The 14,717-nt window shown below is 41.2% G+C and overlaps 1 protein-coding gene across 1 annotated transcript in view; it reads left to right on the top strand.

Annotated features, from left to right (window-relative positions):
* RFC3 (replication factor C subunit 3) overlaps nucleotides 1-14,307 on the top strand; it is a 108,118-nt gene extending 93,811 nt beyond the window's left edge. The window contains exons 8-9 of the mRNA XM_053708448.1: nucleotides 12,230-12,299; nucleotides 13,347-14,307. Of these exons, the coding sequence (XP_053564423.1) occupies nucleotides 12,230-12,299; nucleotides 13,347-13,538 (262 nt within the window). The 3' untranslated portion in view covers nucleotides 13,539-14,307. The remainder of the gene's footprint in view (nucleotides 1-12,229; nucleotides 12,300-13,346) is intronic.
* The last annotated feature ends 410 nt before the right edge of the window (nucleotides 14,308-14,717 follow it).

Here is a 14,717-nt window from a genome sequence, read left to right as displayed (position 1 = left end):
CAAGGGGCAGACCTTATTCGGGCCTGGCTTGAAGGAAATTATTGCTGACATTACTGGAGGCAAGGATCATACCCTTCCTCAGGACAGGGCCAAATCAAAGGCCAAACAGTCTAATTTTCGTGCCTTTCGAAATTTCAAGGCAGGAGCAGCATCAACTTCCTCCGCTTCAAAACAAGAGGGAACTGTTGCTCATTCCAGACAGGCCTGGAAACCTAACCAGTCCTGGAGCAAGGGCAAGCAGGCCAGAAAGTCTGCTGCTGCCCCCAAGACAGCATGAAGGAACGGCCCCCTATCCGGAAACGGATCTAGTGGGGGGCAGACTTTCTCTCTTCGCCCAGGCGTGGGCAAGAGATGTTCAGGATCCCTGGGCGTTGGAGATCATATCTCAGGGATATCTTCTGGACTTCAAAGCTTCTCCTCCACAAGGGAGATTTCATCTTTAAAGGTTATCAGCAAGCCAGATAAAGAAAGAGGCATTCCTAAGCTGTGTGCAAGACCTCCTAGTAATGGGAGTGATCCATCCAGACGGAACGGACAGGGATTTTATTCAAATCTGTTTGTGGTTCCCAAGAAAGAGGGAACCTTCAGACCAATCTTGGATCTAAAGATCTTAAACAAATTCCTCAGAGTTCCATCATTCAAAATGGAAACTATTCGGACCATCCTACCCATGATCCAAGAGGGTCAGTACATGACCACAGTGGACTTAAAGGATGCCTACCTTCACATACCGATTCACAAAGATCATCATCGGTTCCTAAGGTTTGCCTTTCTAGACAGGCATTACCAATTTGTAGCTCTTCCCTTCGGGTTGGCCACTGCCCCGAGAATTTTTACAAAGGTTCTGGGCTCACTTCTGGCGGTTCTAAGACCGCGAGGCATAGCGGTGGCTCCGTATCTAGACGACATCCTGATACAGGCGTCAAGCTTTCAAATTGGCAAGTCTCATACAGAGATAGTTCTGGCATTTCTGAGGTCGCATGGGTGGAAAGTGAACGTGGAAAAGAGTTATCTATCACCACTCACAAGAGTCTCCTTCCTAGGGACTCTTATAGATTCTGTAGAGATGAAAATTTACCTGACAGAGTCCAGGTTATCAAAACTTCTAAATGCTTGCCGTGTCCTTCATTCCATTCCACGCCCATCAGTGGCTCAGTGCATGGAAGTAATCGGCTTAATGGTAGCGGCAATGGACATAGTGCCATTTGCGCACCTGCATCTCAGACCACTGCAATTATGCATGCTAAGTCAGTGGATTGGGGATTACTCAGATTTGTCCCCTCTACTAAATCTGGATCAAGAGACCAGAGATTCTCTTCTGGTGGCTTTCTCGGGTCCATCTGTCCAAGGGTATGACCTTTCGCAGGCCAGATTGGACGATTGTAACAACAGATGCCAGCCTTCTAGGTTGGGGCGCAGTCTGGAACTCCCTAAAGGCTCAGGGATCGTGGACTCAGGAGAAGAAACTCCTCCCAATAAATATTCTGGAGTTAAGAGCAATATTCAATGCTCTTCTAGCTTGGCCTCAGTTAGCAACATTGAGGTTCATCAGATTTCAGTCGGACAACATCACGACTGTGGCTTACATCAACCATCAAGGGGGAACCAGGAGTTCCCTAGTGATGTTAGAAGTCTCAAAGATAATTCGCTGGGCAGTGTCACTCTTGCCACCTGTCAGCGATCCACATCCCAGGCGTATTTTCTAAGTCGTCAGACTTTTCATCCGGGGGAGTGGGAACTCCATCCGGAGGTGTTTGCTCAACTGGTCCATCGTTGGGGCAAACATGAACTGGATCTCATGGCGTCTCGCCAGAACGCCAAGCTTCCTTGTTACGGATCCAGGTCCAGGGACCCGGGAGCAATGCTGATAGATGCTCTAGCAGCTCCTTGGTTCTTCAACCTGGCCTATGTGTTTCCACCGTTTCCTCTGCTCCCTCGACTGATTGCCAAAATCAAACAGGAGAGAGCATCGGTGATTCTGATAGCGCCTGCGTGGCCACGCAGGACCTGGTATGCAGACCTAGTGGACATGTCATCTCTTCCACCATGGACTCTGACTCTGAGGCAGGACCTTCTAATACAAGGTCCTTTCAATCATCCAAATCTAATTTCTCTGAGACTGACTGCATGGAGATTGAACGCTTGATTCTATCAAGGCGTGGCTTCTCCGAGTCAGTCATTGATACCTTAATACAGGCTCGGAAGCCTGTCACCAGGAAAATCTACCATAAGATATGGCGTAAATATCTTTATTGGTGTGAATCCAAGAGTTACTCATGGAGTAAGGTTAGGATTCCTAGGATATTGTCCTTTCTCCAAGAGGGTTTGGACAAAGGCTTATCAGCTAGTTCTTTAAAAGGACAGATCTCTGCTCTGTCTATTCTTTTGCACAAGCGTCTGGCAGAAGTTCCAGACGTCCAGGCATTTTGTCAGGCTTTGGTTAGGATTAAGCCTGTGTTTAAAACTGTTGCTCCCCCGTGGAGCTTAAACTTGGTTCTTAAAGTTCTTCAGGGAGTTCCGTTTGAACCCCTTCATTCCATTGATATTAAACTTTTATCTTGGAAAGTTCTGTTTTTGATGGCTATTTCCTCGGCTCGAAGAGTCTGAGTTATCTGCCTTACATTGTGATTCTCCTTATCTGATTTTTCATTCAGACAAGGTAGTTCTGCGTACCAAACCTGGGTTTTTACCTAAGGTGGTTTCTAACAGGAATATCAATCAAGAGATTGTTGTTCCATCATTGTGTCCTAATCCTTCAAAGAAGGAACGTCTTTTGCATAGTCTGGACGTAGTCCGTGCCTTGAAGTTTTACTTACAAGCTACTAAAGATTTTCGTCAAACATCTTCCCTGTTTGTCGTTTACTCTGGACAGAGGAGAGGTCCAAAAGCTTCGGCAACCTCTCTCTCCTTTTGGCTTCGGAGCATAATACGCTTAGCCTATGAGACTGCTGGACAGCAGCCCCCTGAAAGGATTACATCTCATTCTACTAGAGCTGTGGCTTCCACCTGGGCCTTTAAAAATGAGGCCTCTGTTGAACAGATTTACAAATTTGACACTTTTGCTTCTTCGGAGGCTGTTTTTGGGAGAAAGGTTCTACAGGCAGTGGTTCCTTCCGTTTAAGTTCCTGCCTTGTCCCTCCCTTCATCCGTGTACTTTAGCTTTGGTATTGGTATCCCACAAGTAATGGATGATCCGTGGACTGGATACACTTAACAAGAGAAAACATAATTTATGCTTACCTGATAAATTTATTTCTCTTGTAGTGTATCCAGTCCACGGCCCGCCCTGTCCTTTTAAGGCAGGTCTAAATTTTAATTAAACTACAGTCACCACTGCACCCTATGGTTTCTCCTTTCTCGTCTTGTTTCGGTCGAATGACTGGATATGGCAGTGAGGGGAGGAGCTATATAGCAGCTCTGCTGTGGGTGATCCTCTTGCAACTTCCTGTTGGGAAGGAGAATATCCCACAAGTAATGGATGATCCATGGACTGGATACACTACAAGAGAAATACATTTATCAGGTAAGCATAAATTATGTTTTTAAATGGTACCGGTGTGTACTATTTACTCTCTGGCAGAAAAGGGATGAAGATTTCTGCAAGGAGCATTATGATCTTAGCACTTTGTAACTAAGATCCACTGCTGTTCTCACAAGGGCTGAAGAGTACAGGAAAACTTCAGTTGGGAGAACGGTTTGCATGCTAAGCTGCATATGAGGTATGTTCAGTCTATATTTTTCTAGACAGACTGTGTTAATTCTAGAAAAGGCTGGCAATAACCCCATGAGGGAAGGGTAAGCTGTATTTCATTTGATTTACTTTGATTAAAGTCATAGAAGTTTCAGCTTACTTGAAGGGCTTGTTTGTTTGTTACTGGTGACACCATTTTTAAAAGATAAAAACGTTTTTATTTTTCAAAAGGAAAGCATTTTTAAACGTTTTTTGTAAGGGACTGAGGGGTCATTGTGCCTTGTTTTTGGGTTTTTTAGCCCACAAAATTATTTAGAAAACACTCGGGTGTTTTCTTTTACTAGGCCTCAAAAAACGAGTGAGGTGGGAGGGGCCTAGTTTAGGCCTCAGTTGTGCAGTTTCTTTTTCTCTGAGTTATCCAACTGCTTCTCCAAGGGTTCCTGCTGTGTTTGAGGGTTGTTAAGGAGGTTTTCCCCCACAAATCGTTCTGAAGGGCAGGTAGGAGCCATAGCAGAGCTGTGGCAGGGTGCTGAAAGTCTTTTTTACCACTTTTGATGTTTTTTTCAATCCGGTTTTCCATAAATGGGTTAATTGGTTATTTGCATAGTTGTGCAAAGTTACTAAGGCTGTAGGATGCTACTGTAAAAGTTTTGTTGCGTTTACTGCTTTTTTACACTGTTTTGCAGAGTTTGTGCAGCTTTTTTTCTCTTAAAGGCACAGTACCGTTTTATTTCTAAGTGTTTTTTACTTTGATTAAAGTGTTTTCCAAGCTTGCTTGTTACATTGCTAGCCTGTTTAACATGTCTGACACCAAGGAAAATCCTTGTTCAATATGTTTGGAAGTCATTGTGGAACCCCCTCTTAGAATGTGTCCCAAATGTACTGATATGTCTATAAATTATAAGGATCATGTGTTAGCATTTAAAAATAGAGCTTTAAATGATTCTCAGTCAGATGCAAATGAGGGTTCGCCTTCTAGCTCTCAACAAGTGTCACAACCAGTAACGCCCGCGCAAGTGACGCCAGGTACCTCTAGTCATCCTACCTCATTTACTTTGCATGACATGGCCACAGTTATGAATACAACCCTCACCGAGGTTTTATCCAAACTGCCTGGTTTACTAGGAAAGTGGGATAGTTCTGGGTTAAGGAAAAATACTGAGCTATCTCACGCTTTAGTAGCGGTATTTGATATGACCTCACAATGCTCTGAAGGGGTGAGGGATTTGTTATCTGAGGGAGAGATTTCTGATTCAGGAAAGACGCTTTCTCAGACAGATTCTGATATGATGGCCTTTAAATTTAAACTTGAACACCTCCGTTTATTGCTTAATGAGGTATTAGCATCTCTGGATGATTGTGACCCTATAGTAGTTCCAAAGAAATTGTGTAAAGTTGATAAATACTTAGAGGTTCCTGTTTACACTGATATTTTTCCAGTCCCTAAGAGGATTGTAAATATTATTGCTAAGGAGTGGGATAAACCAGGTATTCCGTTGTCTCCCCCTCCTGTTTTTAAGAAAATGTTTCCTATATCTGACACCTTGCGGGACTCATGGCAGACTTTTCCTAAGGTGGAGGGAGCTATTTCTACTCTAAGCGTACAACTATACCTATTGAGGACAGTTGTGCTTTCAAAGATCCTATGGATAAAAAATTAGAGAGTCTTCTGAAGAAAATATTTGTTCATCAAGGTTTTTCTCTTCAACCTGTTGCTTGCATCATTCCTGTAACTACTGCAGCTGCTTTCTGGTTTGAGGCTCTAGGAGAGGCTCTTCAGATGGAGACTCCTTTAGAAGAGATTTTGGATAGAATTAAGGCTCTTAAGTTGGCTAATTCTTTTATTACAGATGCCGCATTTCAACTGGCTAAATTAGTGACAAAAAGTTCAGGTCTTGCCATTTTAGCACGCAGGGTGTTATGGCTTAAGTCCTGGTCTGCTGATGTGTCATCTAAATCTAAGCTTTTGAACATCCCTTTCAAAGGAAAGACCCTTTTCGGGCCTGAACTGAAAGAGATTATTTTAGACATCACTGGAGGGAAGGGTCATGCCCTTCCTCAGGATAGATCAATTAAGACAAGGGCTAAGCAAAATAATTTTCGTTCCTTTCGGAACTTTAAAAGTGGTCCCGTTTCAACTGCCTCTACTTCAAAGCAGGAGGGAAATTTTGCACAATCCAAGTCAGTCTGGAGACCTAACCAGACTTGGAACAAGGGTAAACAGCTCAAGAAGTCCGCTGCTGCCACCAAGACAGCATGAAGGGGTTGCCCCTGATCCAGGACGGATCTAGTAGGGGGCAGACTCTCTCTCTTTGCTCAGGCTTGGGCAAGAGATGTTCACAATCCCTAGGCTTTAAAAATTGTGTCCCAGGGATATTTTCTGGAATTCAAGGACTCCCTTCCAAGGGGGAGATTTCACATTTCTCGATTGTCTGCAAACCAGACAAAGAGAGAGGCGTTCTTACGCTGTGTAGAAGACCTATATACCATGGGGGTGATCCGCCCAGTCCCAAGAGAGGAGCAGGGGCTAGGATTTTACTCAAACCTGTTTGTGGTTTCCAAAAAAAGAGGGAACTTTCAGACCAATCTTGGATCTCAAGAGTCTAAACAAGTTCCTCAAAGTTCCATCTTTCAAGATGGAGACCATTCGGACTATTCTTCCTCTGATTCAGGAAGGTCAATATATGACTACCGTGGATTTAAAGGATGCTTATCTACACATCCCTATTCACAGAGATCATCATTAATTTCTCAGATTTGCCTTTCTAAACAGGCATTAACAGTTTGTGGCCCTTCCCTTCGGGTTGGCCATGGCTCCCAGAATTTTCACCAAGGTGCTAGAGTCCCTTCTGGTGGTTCTTCGTCCACGGGGCATAGCAGTGGCACCTTATCTGGATAATTCAGGCGTCAACTTTCCAGCTGGCCAAATCTCATACGGACACCGTGTTGGCTTTTCTCACGGGTGGAAGGTGAACATCAAGAAGAGTTTTCTCTTCCCTCAAACAAGAGTTTCCTTCTAGGAACTCTGATAGACTCGGTGGAAATAAAAAAAAAATTCTGACGGAGGTCAGAAAATCGAAGATCTTAACCACTTGCCGAGCTCTTCATTCCATTCCTCTGCCATCAGTGGCTCAGTGTATGTAGGTAATCAGTCTCATGGTAGCGGCAATGGACATAGTTCCTTTTGCCCGCCTACATCTCAGACCACTGCAACTAAGCATGCTCAAACAGTGGAATGGGGATTATGCAGATTTATCTCAACTGCATCTGGACTAGGAGACCAGAGATTCTCTTCTCTGGTGGTTGTCTCAGGGAATGTGTTTCCACAGGCCAGAGTGGCTCTTAGTAACGACAGATGCCAGCCTGTTAGACTGGGGTGCAGTCTGGAACTCCCTGAAAGCTCAGGGCTTATGGTCTTGGGAGGAATCGATTCTTCCGATAAACATTCTGGAACTGAGAGCGATTTTCAATACGATTCAGGCGTGGCCTCAGCTTGCTGCGGCCAAATTCATCAGGTTTCAGTCGGACAGCATCACGACTGTAGCTTATATCAATCATCAGGGAGGAACAAGGAGTTCTCTAGCGATGATGGAAGTTACCAAAATAATTTGATGGGCAGAGGATCACTCTTGCCATCTATCAGCGATCCACATACCAGGAGTAGAGAACTGGGAGGTGGATTTCCTGAGTCGCCAGACTTTTCATCCGGGGGAGTGGGAACTTCATCCAGAGGTGTTTGCCCAGCTAATTCAGCTATGGGGCACGCCAGATTTGGATCTGATGGCATCCCGTCAGAATGACAGACTTCTTTGTTACGTGTCCAGGTCTCTGGATCCCAAGGCGGTGCTGATAGATGCTCTAGCAGTGCCTTGGTTTTTCAATCTGGCTTATGTATTCCCACCGTTTCCTCTTCTCCCACGTCTGGTTGCCAGAATCAAGCAGGAGAGAGCTTTGGTGATCCTGATAGCTCCTGCGTGGCCACGCAGGACTTGGTATGCAGACCTAGTGGACATGTCCTCGGTTCCATCGTGGACTCTGCCAATGAGGCGGGACCTTCTAATTCAGGGTCTGTTTTCGTATCCAAATCTAATTTCTCTTCGTCTGACTGCTTGGTAATTGAACGCTTGATTTTAGCAAAGCGTGGTTTATCTGAGTCAGTCATTGATACCCTGATTCAGGCTAGAAAGCCTGTCACCAGGAAGATCCATCATAAGATTTGGAGCAAATATCTTTATTGGTGTGAATCCAAAGTTTACTCTTGGAGTAAGGTTAGGATTCCTAGAGTTTTGTCTTTTCTCCAAGAGGGTTTGGAAGAGGGATTATCAGCTAGTTCTCTAAAGGGACAAATCTCTGCTTTGTCTATTTTACTGCACAAACGTCTGGCAAATGTCCCAGACGTTCAAGCATTTAGTCAGGCTTTGGTCAGAATTAAGCCTGTATTTAAATCGGTTGCTCCGTCTTGGAGCTTAAATTTAGTTCTTAAGGTTCTTCAAGGGGTTCCTTTTGAATCCATGCATTCCATAGATATTAAGCTTTTATCTTGGAAAGTTTTGTTTCTATTAAGAATATCATTCAAGAGATTGTTGTTCCTTCTTTGTGTCCTAATCCTTCATCAAAAAAGGAACGTTTATTGCACAATCTTAAAGTGGTTCGTGTTTTACAATTCTACTTACAAGCAACTAAAGATTTCCGTCAGACATCTTCGTTGTTTGTTGTCTATTCTGGTAAACGGAAAGGTCAAAAGGCTACGGCTACCTCTCTTTCTTTTTGGCTGAGAGGCATCATCCGTTTGGCTTATGAGACTGCTGGACAGCAGCCTCCTGAAAGAATTACTGCTCATTCTACTAGAGCTGTGGCTTCCACATGGGCTTTTAAAAATGACACGTCTGTTGAACAGATTTGTAAGGCAGCGACTTGGTCTTCGCTTCATACTTTTTCCAAATTTTCCAAATTTGATACTCTTTGCTTCTTCGGAGGCTATTTTTGGGAGAAAGGTTCTTCAAGCAGTGGTGCCATCTGTTTAAAGGTCCCCTATCTTGTCCCTCTCTTCATCCGTGTCCTAAAGCTTTGGTATTGGTATCCCACAAGTAATGGATGAATCCGTGGACTCGATAAATCTTACAAGAGAAAACATAGTTTATGCTTGCCTGAGAAATTCATTTCTCTTGTGATGTATCGAGTTCACGGCCCGCCCTGTTTTTTGTAAAGACAGACATTTGTATTTTTATTTTTGAAACTTTCAGTCACCACTGCACCCTATGGTTTCTCCTTTTTCTTCCTAGCCTTCGGTCGAATGACTGGGGGGTGGAGTTTAGGGGGGAGCTATATAGGCAGCTCTGCTGTGGGTGCTCTCTTTGCCACTTCCTGTTGGGAAGGAGAATATCCCACAAGTATTGGATGAATCCGTGGACTCGATACATCACAAGAGAAATTAATTTATCAGGTAAGCATAAATTATGTTTTTTATATCTGTGTTTATCTTGTATCTAAGCCTCTGCAAACTGCCCCCTTATTTCAGTTCTTTTGACAGACATGCATTTTAGCCAATCAGTGCTGGCTCCCTGGAACTTCACGTGCGTGAGCACAGTGTTATCTATATGACACACATGAACTAACCCCCTCTAGTGGTGAAATTCTGTCAAAATGCCCTGAGAGAAGAGACGGCCTTCAAGGGCTTAGAAATTAGCATATGAACCTCCTAGGTTTAGCTTTCAACTAAGAATACCAAGAGAACAAAGCAAAATTGGTGATAAAAGTAAATTGGAAAATTGTTTAAATTTACAGGCTCTATCTGAATCATGAAAGTTTATTTGGGACCAGACTGTCCCTTTAAGCCTACCTAGGTTTAGCTTTTAACAAAGAATACCAAGAGAAAAAAGTAAATTTGATGATAAAAGTATTTTATTTTTTTGTTTAAAATTGCATGCCGTGTGTGTGTATCTCTCCAATTAGGTTTATAAATGCTTAACAGAATTATAAACCTAATTAAATAATCGCACAATAGACTGTACCATCAAACCTAAGTTTAATGAACAAAAACATTTTTTTTACTTGCATTTTTCTGCAAACAGTTCTCTGGATTGTTAGCATGTTAGATAATATTGGGTCTGCAACTATTCTATGCATTTCAATCTGGACTGATTAAGAAGTTAGGCACCCTCACTTCAAGCAGCTGGACAGGAAGATAATGGGGAAGTGGCTACTAGATCTTGTTGCTTTGAAAGCTGCTCGATAGCTGTCTGTTCTGTGTACACTGACTAATTTCAGTCAGCTAAGCTTGCATAACTCCTGCAACACAAGCGGACAGCTCCACATACTGGCTGTTTTAATTAGTGCACTGCTTTTCAATAGCAGTCACATGACTGAAAAAAAGGTGGTTGTTCTGAAACGGCGCAAATTGAACCAGCGTAAACCGAGGGCCACCTGTGTGCATGTATATTTATTTTACAGGCAATGTTAGGCAGGACCAACCAGGTAATGAAAATTATATATCATTTTCATTACCTGGTTGATCCTGCCTAACTATGTATGTGTGTGTAGCCTTTTCATTGCATTGGCTCACTAAGATAATGGCTCCCCTCTACTGCATGAGCTTTTTAATGCAAGGGGGCAGGTTTAAAGTGTATTGCCTACACAAAAATGACTAACGTTAGTTTAGAAGACGATCCAAGGATGACAAAATAAAAACTATATTGTCCTAGTATGTGCATTTATTTTTCTCCCAAGTCCTACAGTAAGTATTAGACAAAATAAAACGTGTACAGCAGACACTGGTCCCTCCTCATCTCAGTCATCTGCACTTAATGATTTTACGACAACGTCCTTGACTTTAAAACAAATCTCTAGAGCTTAGTGGCCAATGTATAATGCAGGAACTGCGACCGTGATGTAGGAAGCAATCAACACACTTGAGACATAAGAACACAGTGATACGTCCTGTAATGTTATGTGCGCCAAACTGACTGAGAAGAGAACTACTACTCTATAACCAACTAATCGATAATGAAAATCATTAACAACGATTTTCATTATCGATTAGTTGTTGCAGCCCTACTCTCCTTATTTGATCACTTTCTATACACACAAATGCTTCCTTATCTTGACTCTGTATACTCTGTATGTAGCCCAATATTTGGGTAAAATTGATAATTAGGAACCTATTAATGGGTAGACATGTATACAATACACTGTCCCTTTAAATTGTGAACTAATGCTGTGTGATAGATGGGATTGTTATAACAGTCAGCAGGACAGATACAGAACTGCTCATTTTGAAGGATTGTTTCTTTTAAATAAACGGGACTCTGGCCGCATGATTTTGTTCCATGACTTTTCACAAAAGGCCCTCTCCTCTTTTAATAGTGGTCACTTACCTTGTTTTAGTACTAACAAGGTAGTGCTTAGGGCACCCTATATTTCAAATAGTACAGAGCTACCAGCTCCACTTTCATATGGAGGGGTGTTTTCTGTTATTCTGCCCCTAGTTTGAGGGGGTGTAGCCTCTTTCCCCGAATGAAATGCCTATTTGGTGCCACGTGTAACAACTTCTAGTTCAAAATAATATTTTTTTTTTATTCAAATGAGATGCAGAGAGGGAGATGAGTTCATCACTATAGCCTCCACCATAGAAAATTGCGCAGGTGATCAAGTGAACACCACTTAGAGTAGGACAGTAGCGGTCCTCTAATCTGAAAGGGAAGAATGTATCTTAGTGGTTTGGGAGGGATGATATATGGGCTCTGCAAGAGCCTTCTCTTTCCTCAGACTGCTAGTGTCAGTATTTCCTCATTATGTGTAACACCCTTGTCCACAACATGGTGGCTTCACAATATCATCAGACTGAAACATAATTAGGAGGAACCTCCAAACTAGAGAACAAGAAAAGCGTGTGCATATGGAAAATGGTCTTCTTTACATTTAAATCCTTTCATGATTCAAATAGGGCATGTAATTTTAAGCAGCTTTCCAATTTACTTTTATCACCAATTTTGCTTTGTTCTCTTGGTATTCTTAGATGAAAGCTAAACCTAGGAGGTTCATATGCCAATTTCTTTGACCTTGAAGGCCGCCTCTAATCTGAATGCATTTTGACAGTTTTTCACCACTAGAGGGCGTTAGTTCATGTGTTTCATATAGATAACATTGAGCTCACGCACGTGAAGTTACCTAGGAGTGAGCACTGATTGGATGAAATGCAAGTCTGTTAAAAGAACTGAAATAAGGGGGCAGTTTGCAGAGACTTAGATACAAGATAATCACAGAGGTAAAATGTATATTATTATAACTGTTGGTTATGCAAAACTGGGGAATGGGTAATAAAGGGATTATCTATCTTTTTAAACAATAAAAATTCTGGTGTTTACTGTCCCTTTAAGGTCTACAGTTTATCTGCCAAGTTGTAAAAGGTGGATTGAGGAAAGAAACGTGAGATTGTTCTGTTTTTTTTTCCACCCATTGGATATACTGATGTTACTAAAAATAATATAACTCTTTCTCAAAATAGAAACCTTTACTACTTTGCATATTTGCACTTAACAGGTTGTTTGAAGTTCGTGGTCGACTTTATGAACTTTTGACTCACTGTATACCTCCTGAGATCATAATGAAGGTATTTTTTGTTAACCTTTCATTACTGTTCTTTCTATGCATCTAATTCATATATAGTTAAATAGAATAAAATGTGTAATTAAAGTGATGGTAAACAATAGTCACTCGCAATTGAGTATTATAATTATCCACAAAATTAAGCCTAAATTTAATTCATTTTTTTTATTTTATTACTTGTCTTACTAATGATTTAATACTGCTTTGCAGCGTCTATCCATTGCCCCCATACTCCCCCCAAAGCCAGAGCACATTCTTCCAATCATAAACTGGGCCAGCTGGTGCCCATTGCTACCTAAATCCCACCCCTTGTAATAACTCCATCTCTCCATGCGTAGAGCAGGTGGGACCACGCTCTACGTCACACCATCGCTTAACACAGATATATGAGGGGGTGGAGGATCAAGAGGAGCTTGGTAAAAAAATAAAATCTAAAAAAAATAGAAGGGATTAAAAAAAAATTACTTGGCGGGCTGATTGATTGATAACATACTGTTTTGAAATATGTATCCCAATATTGATAAATTTTACCATAATTTTAAATGACTGCTACTTTATAATATTATGTAAAATTATATTTATTTAATGGCACACATTGTGAATTGGGGTTACTGAATAAGTTACAACTAGATAAAGTTTGAACATAGGCTTTTGTTTATAAGGGATGTGCATTCGTATCCTTTGTTAGGATCAGAATGTGGAAGAAGGTGGCCGCTCATGGCAATCGGCTGTTTTCTATGCAGGATTTCTTCTTGTGAAAGAAAACACTGGATTTGCACAGATCTTGAACTTTCACAAGAAGAAATCAGGCTCCGAAAGAGCTGAATGCCACAAGTAACCGCCACATTCAGATCCTAAAAAAAAAAAAGCATCCCTATTTTTTATCATCACTAAGATGTCATGTCTGTCCTTTGTTTTGTATACCTTTTTGCTTTCTTTATTTCTAAAATTCAGAGAAAAGCGTTTTTCTTCTATGGGTTTTTGCCCCTTTCTCAGAAATGGTTGTTGTAAGCATCAATATCCACTAACATTCGTATGGTTTATTTTTCAGCATTTGTTATCGGAACTACTTAACAACTGCGATGGCCAGCTGAAAGGTGAGCTGGCACAGATGGCTGCGTTCTATGAGCATCGATTACAACTTGGAAGCAAAGCAATCTATCACCTGGAAGCATTTGTGGCAAAGTTTATGGCAATTTATAAAAAATTCATGGAGGATGGACTTGAAGCTATGATGTTTTAACTCTCTTTAGTTGTCTATACTGTCTTCTTACATATAACAGTTCTTAGCTCGTGTTTTAACATCTTGTAGTTTGATGGAAGACTGCCAGTAATTTTGCCTGCATAGGTGAACACCAGACTAACAGGTTTGGTGGATAAATACTTTTTTTTTTTTTTTTTTTTTTCTTCTTTCTTTTTTTTTAAAACCCAGAAAATTGTCAGAGCATAATCACTTAAGTATATAAATGTATATTAATTTTGAGCTCCTAGCCTGCCTTTACCATTGACAAGTAGGTATATATTATAGACGGCCAGGAACTATACAACCTGCAACTGGTTGTATCACTTAAGTAATTCTACATACACAATAACACTTCAGTCTCTCTGTGGCATTGAGCAGTTTGTAACAGACTCTGTTTTGACTATTCTGGTTGGCAGCTAATTTTATGTTTGTCAACCCCTAGTTTAAATTGCCCACTTGACTGTGTTGGCAAAAATACTGCTTTTCATGCTGGCTTTCTGTTCTTGTCACACAATGCAATGCAAGAACCTTTTGGATAAAGGATAACTTGAAATATTTTTCTACATTAGAATTTAATGGATCAGGATAATACCTAAAGATTGGTGTTTATAAATATAATTCTGTGTAGCTTTCCTTACTGCATATTTAAAAAACAAACAAAACAAAAACTCTGATTAGATTACTGATTTCTCATTTCTGTATATTGACAAATATTGCATTTATTATAAAATATGGTAAATTTAAAGTATTAAAAGTCTTTTTGCCTGTATTTTGGAAATCCTTTTCCAAGCATAGATTTTAAATTTACAATAAGTTAATATTTCTACTTGTATGAATGCAAACTTTAAATTGAAACAAAATGTTTTATGCAAAGCTGATACTTAGATGTCTAACTCATTGTCTTATAGAGGTTATGCCTACAGCCTTAAATATTCCAGGCATGTACAATTGGAAGGCAGATTTCGTAAGCAATCTCTGGACTTCGGGGGATGGTCTCAAAACCAGGTGGTGTTTTGCGAGATCACCCGCAGCTGGGGGTGCGTGGAGATAGATCTAATGGCTTCATGTCTCAACGCCAAACTGCCAAGATACGGATCGAGGTCCAGAGATTCTTAAGCAGAGTTGGTGGACGCTTTAGCAGTTCCTTGGCACTTCAATCTATTAACTCTTTCCTCCAGT

The sequence above is a fragment of the Bombina bombina genome, chromosome 3 (genome assembly GCF_027579735.1).
Source record: "Bombina bombina isolate aBomBom1 chromosome 3, aBomBom1.pri, whole genome shotgun sequence".
NCBI lineage: Eukaryota > Metazoa > Chordata > Amphibia > Anura > Bombinatoridae > Bombina > Bombina bombina.
This window is presented reverse-complemented; position numbering and strand designations above follow the sequence as displayed.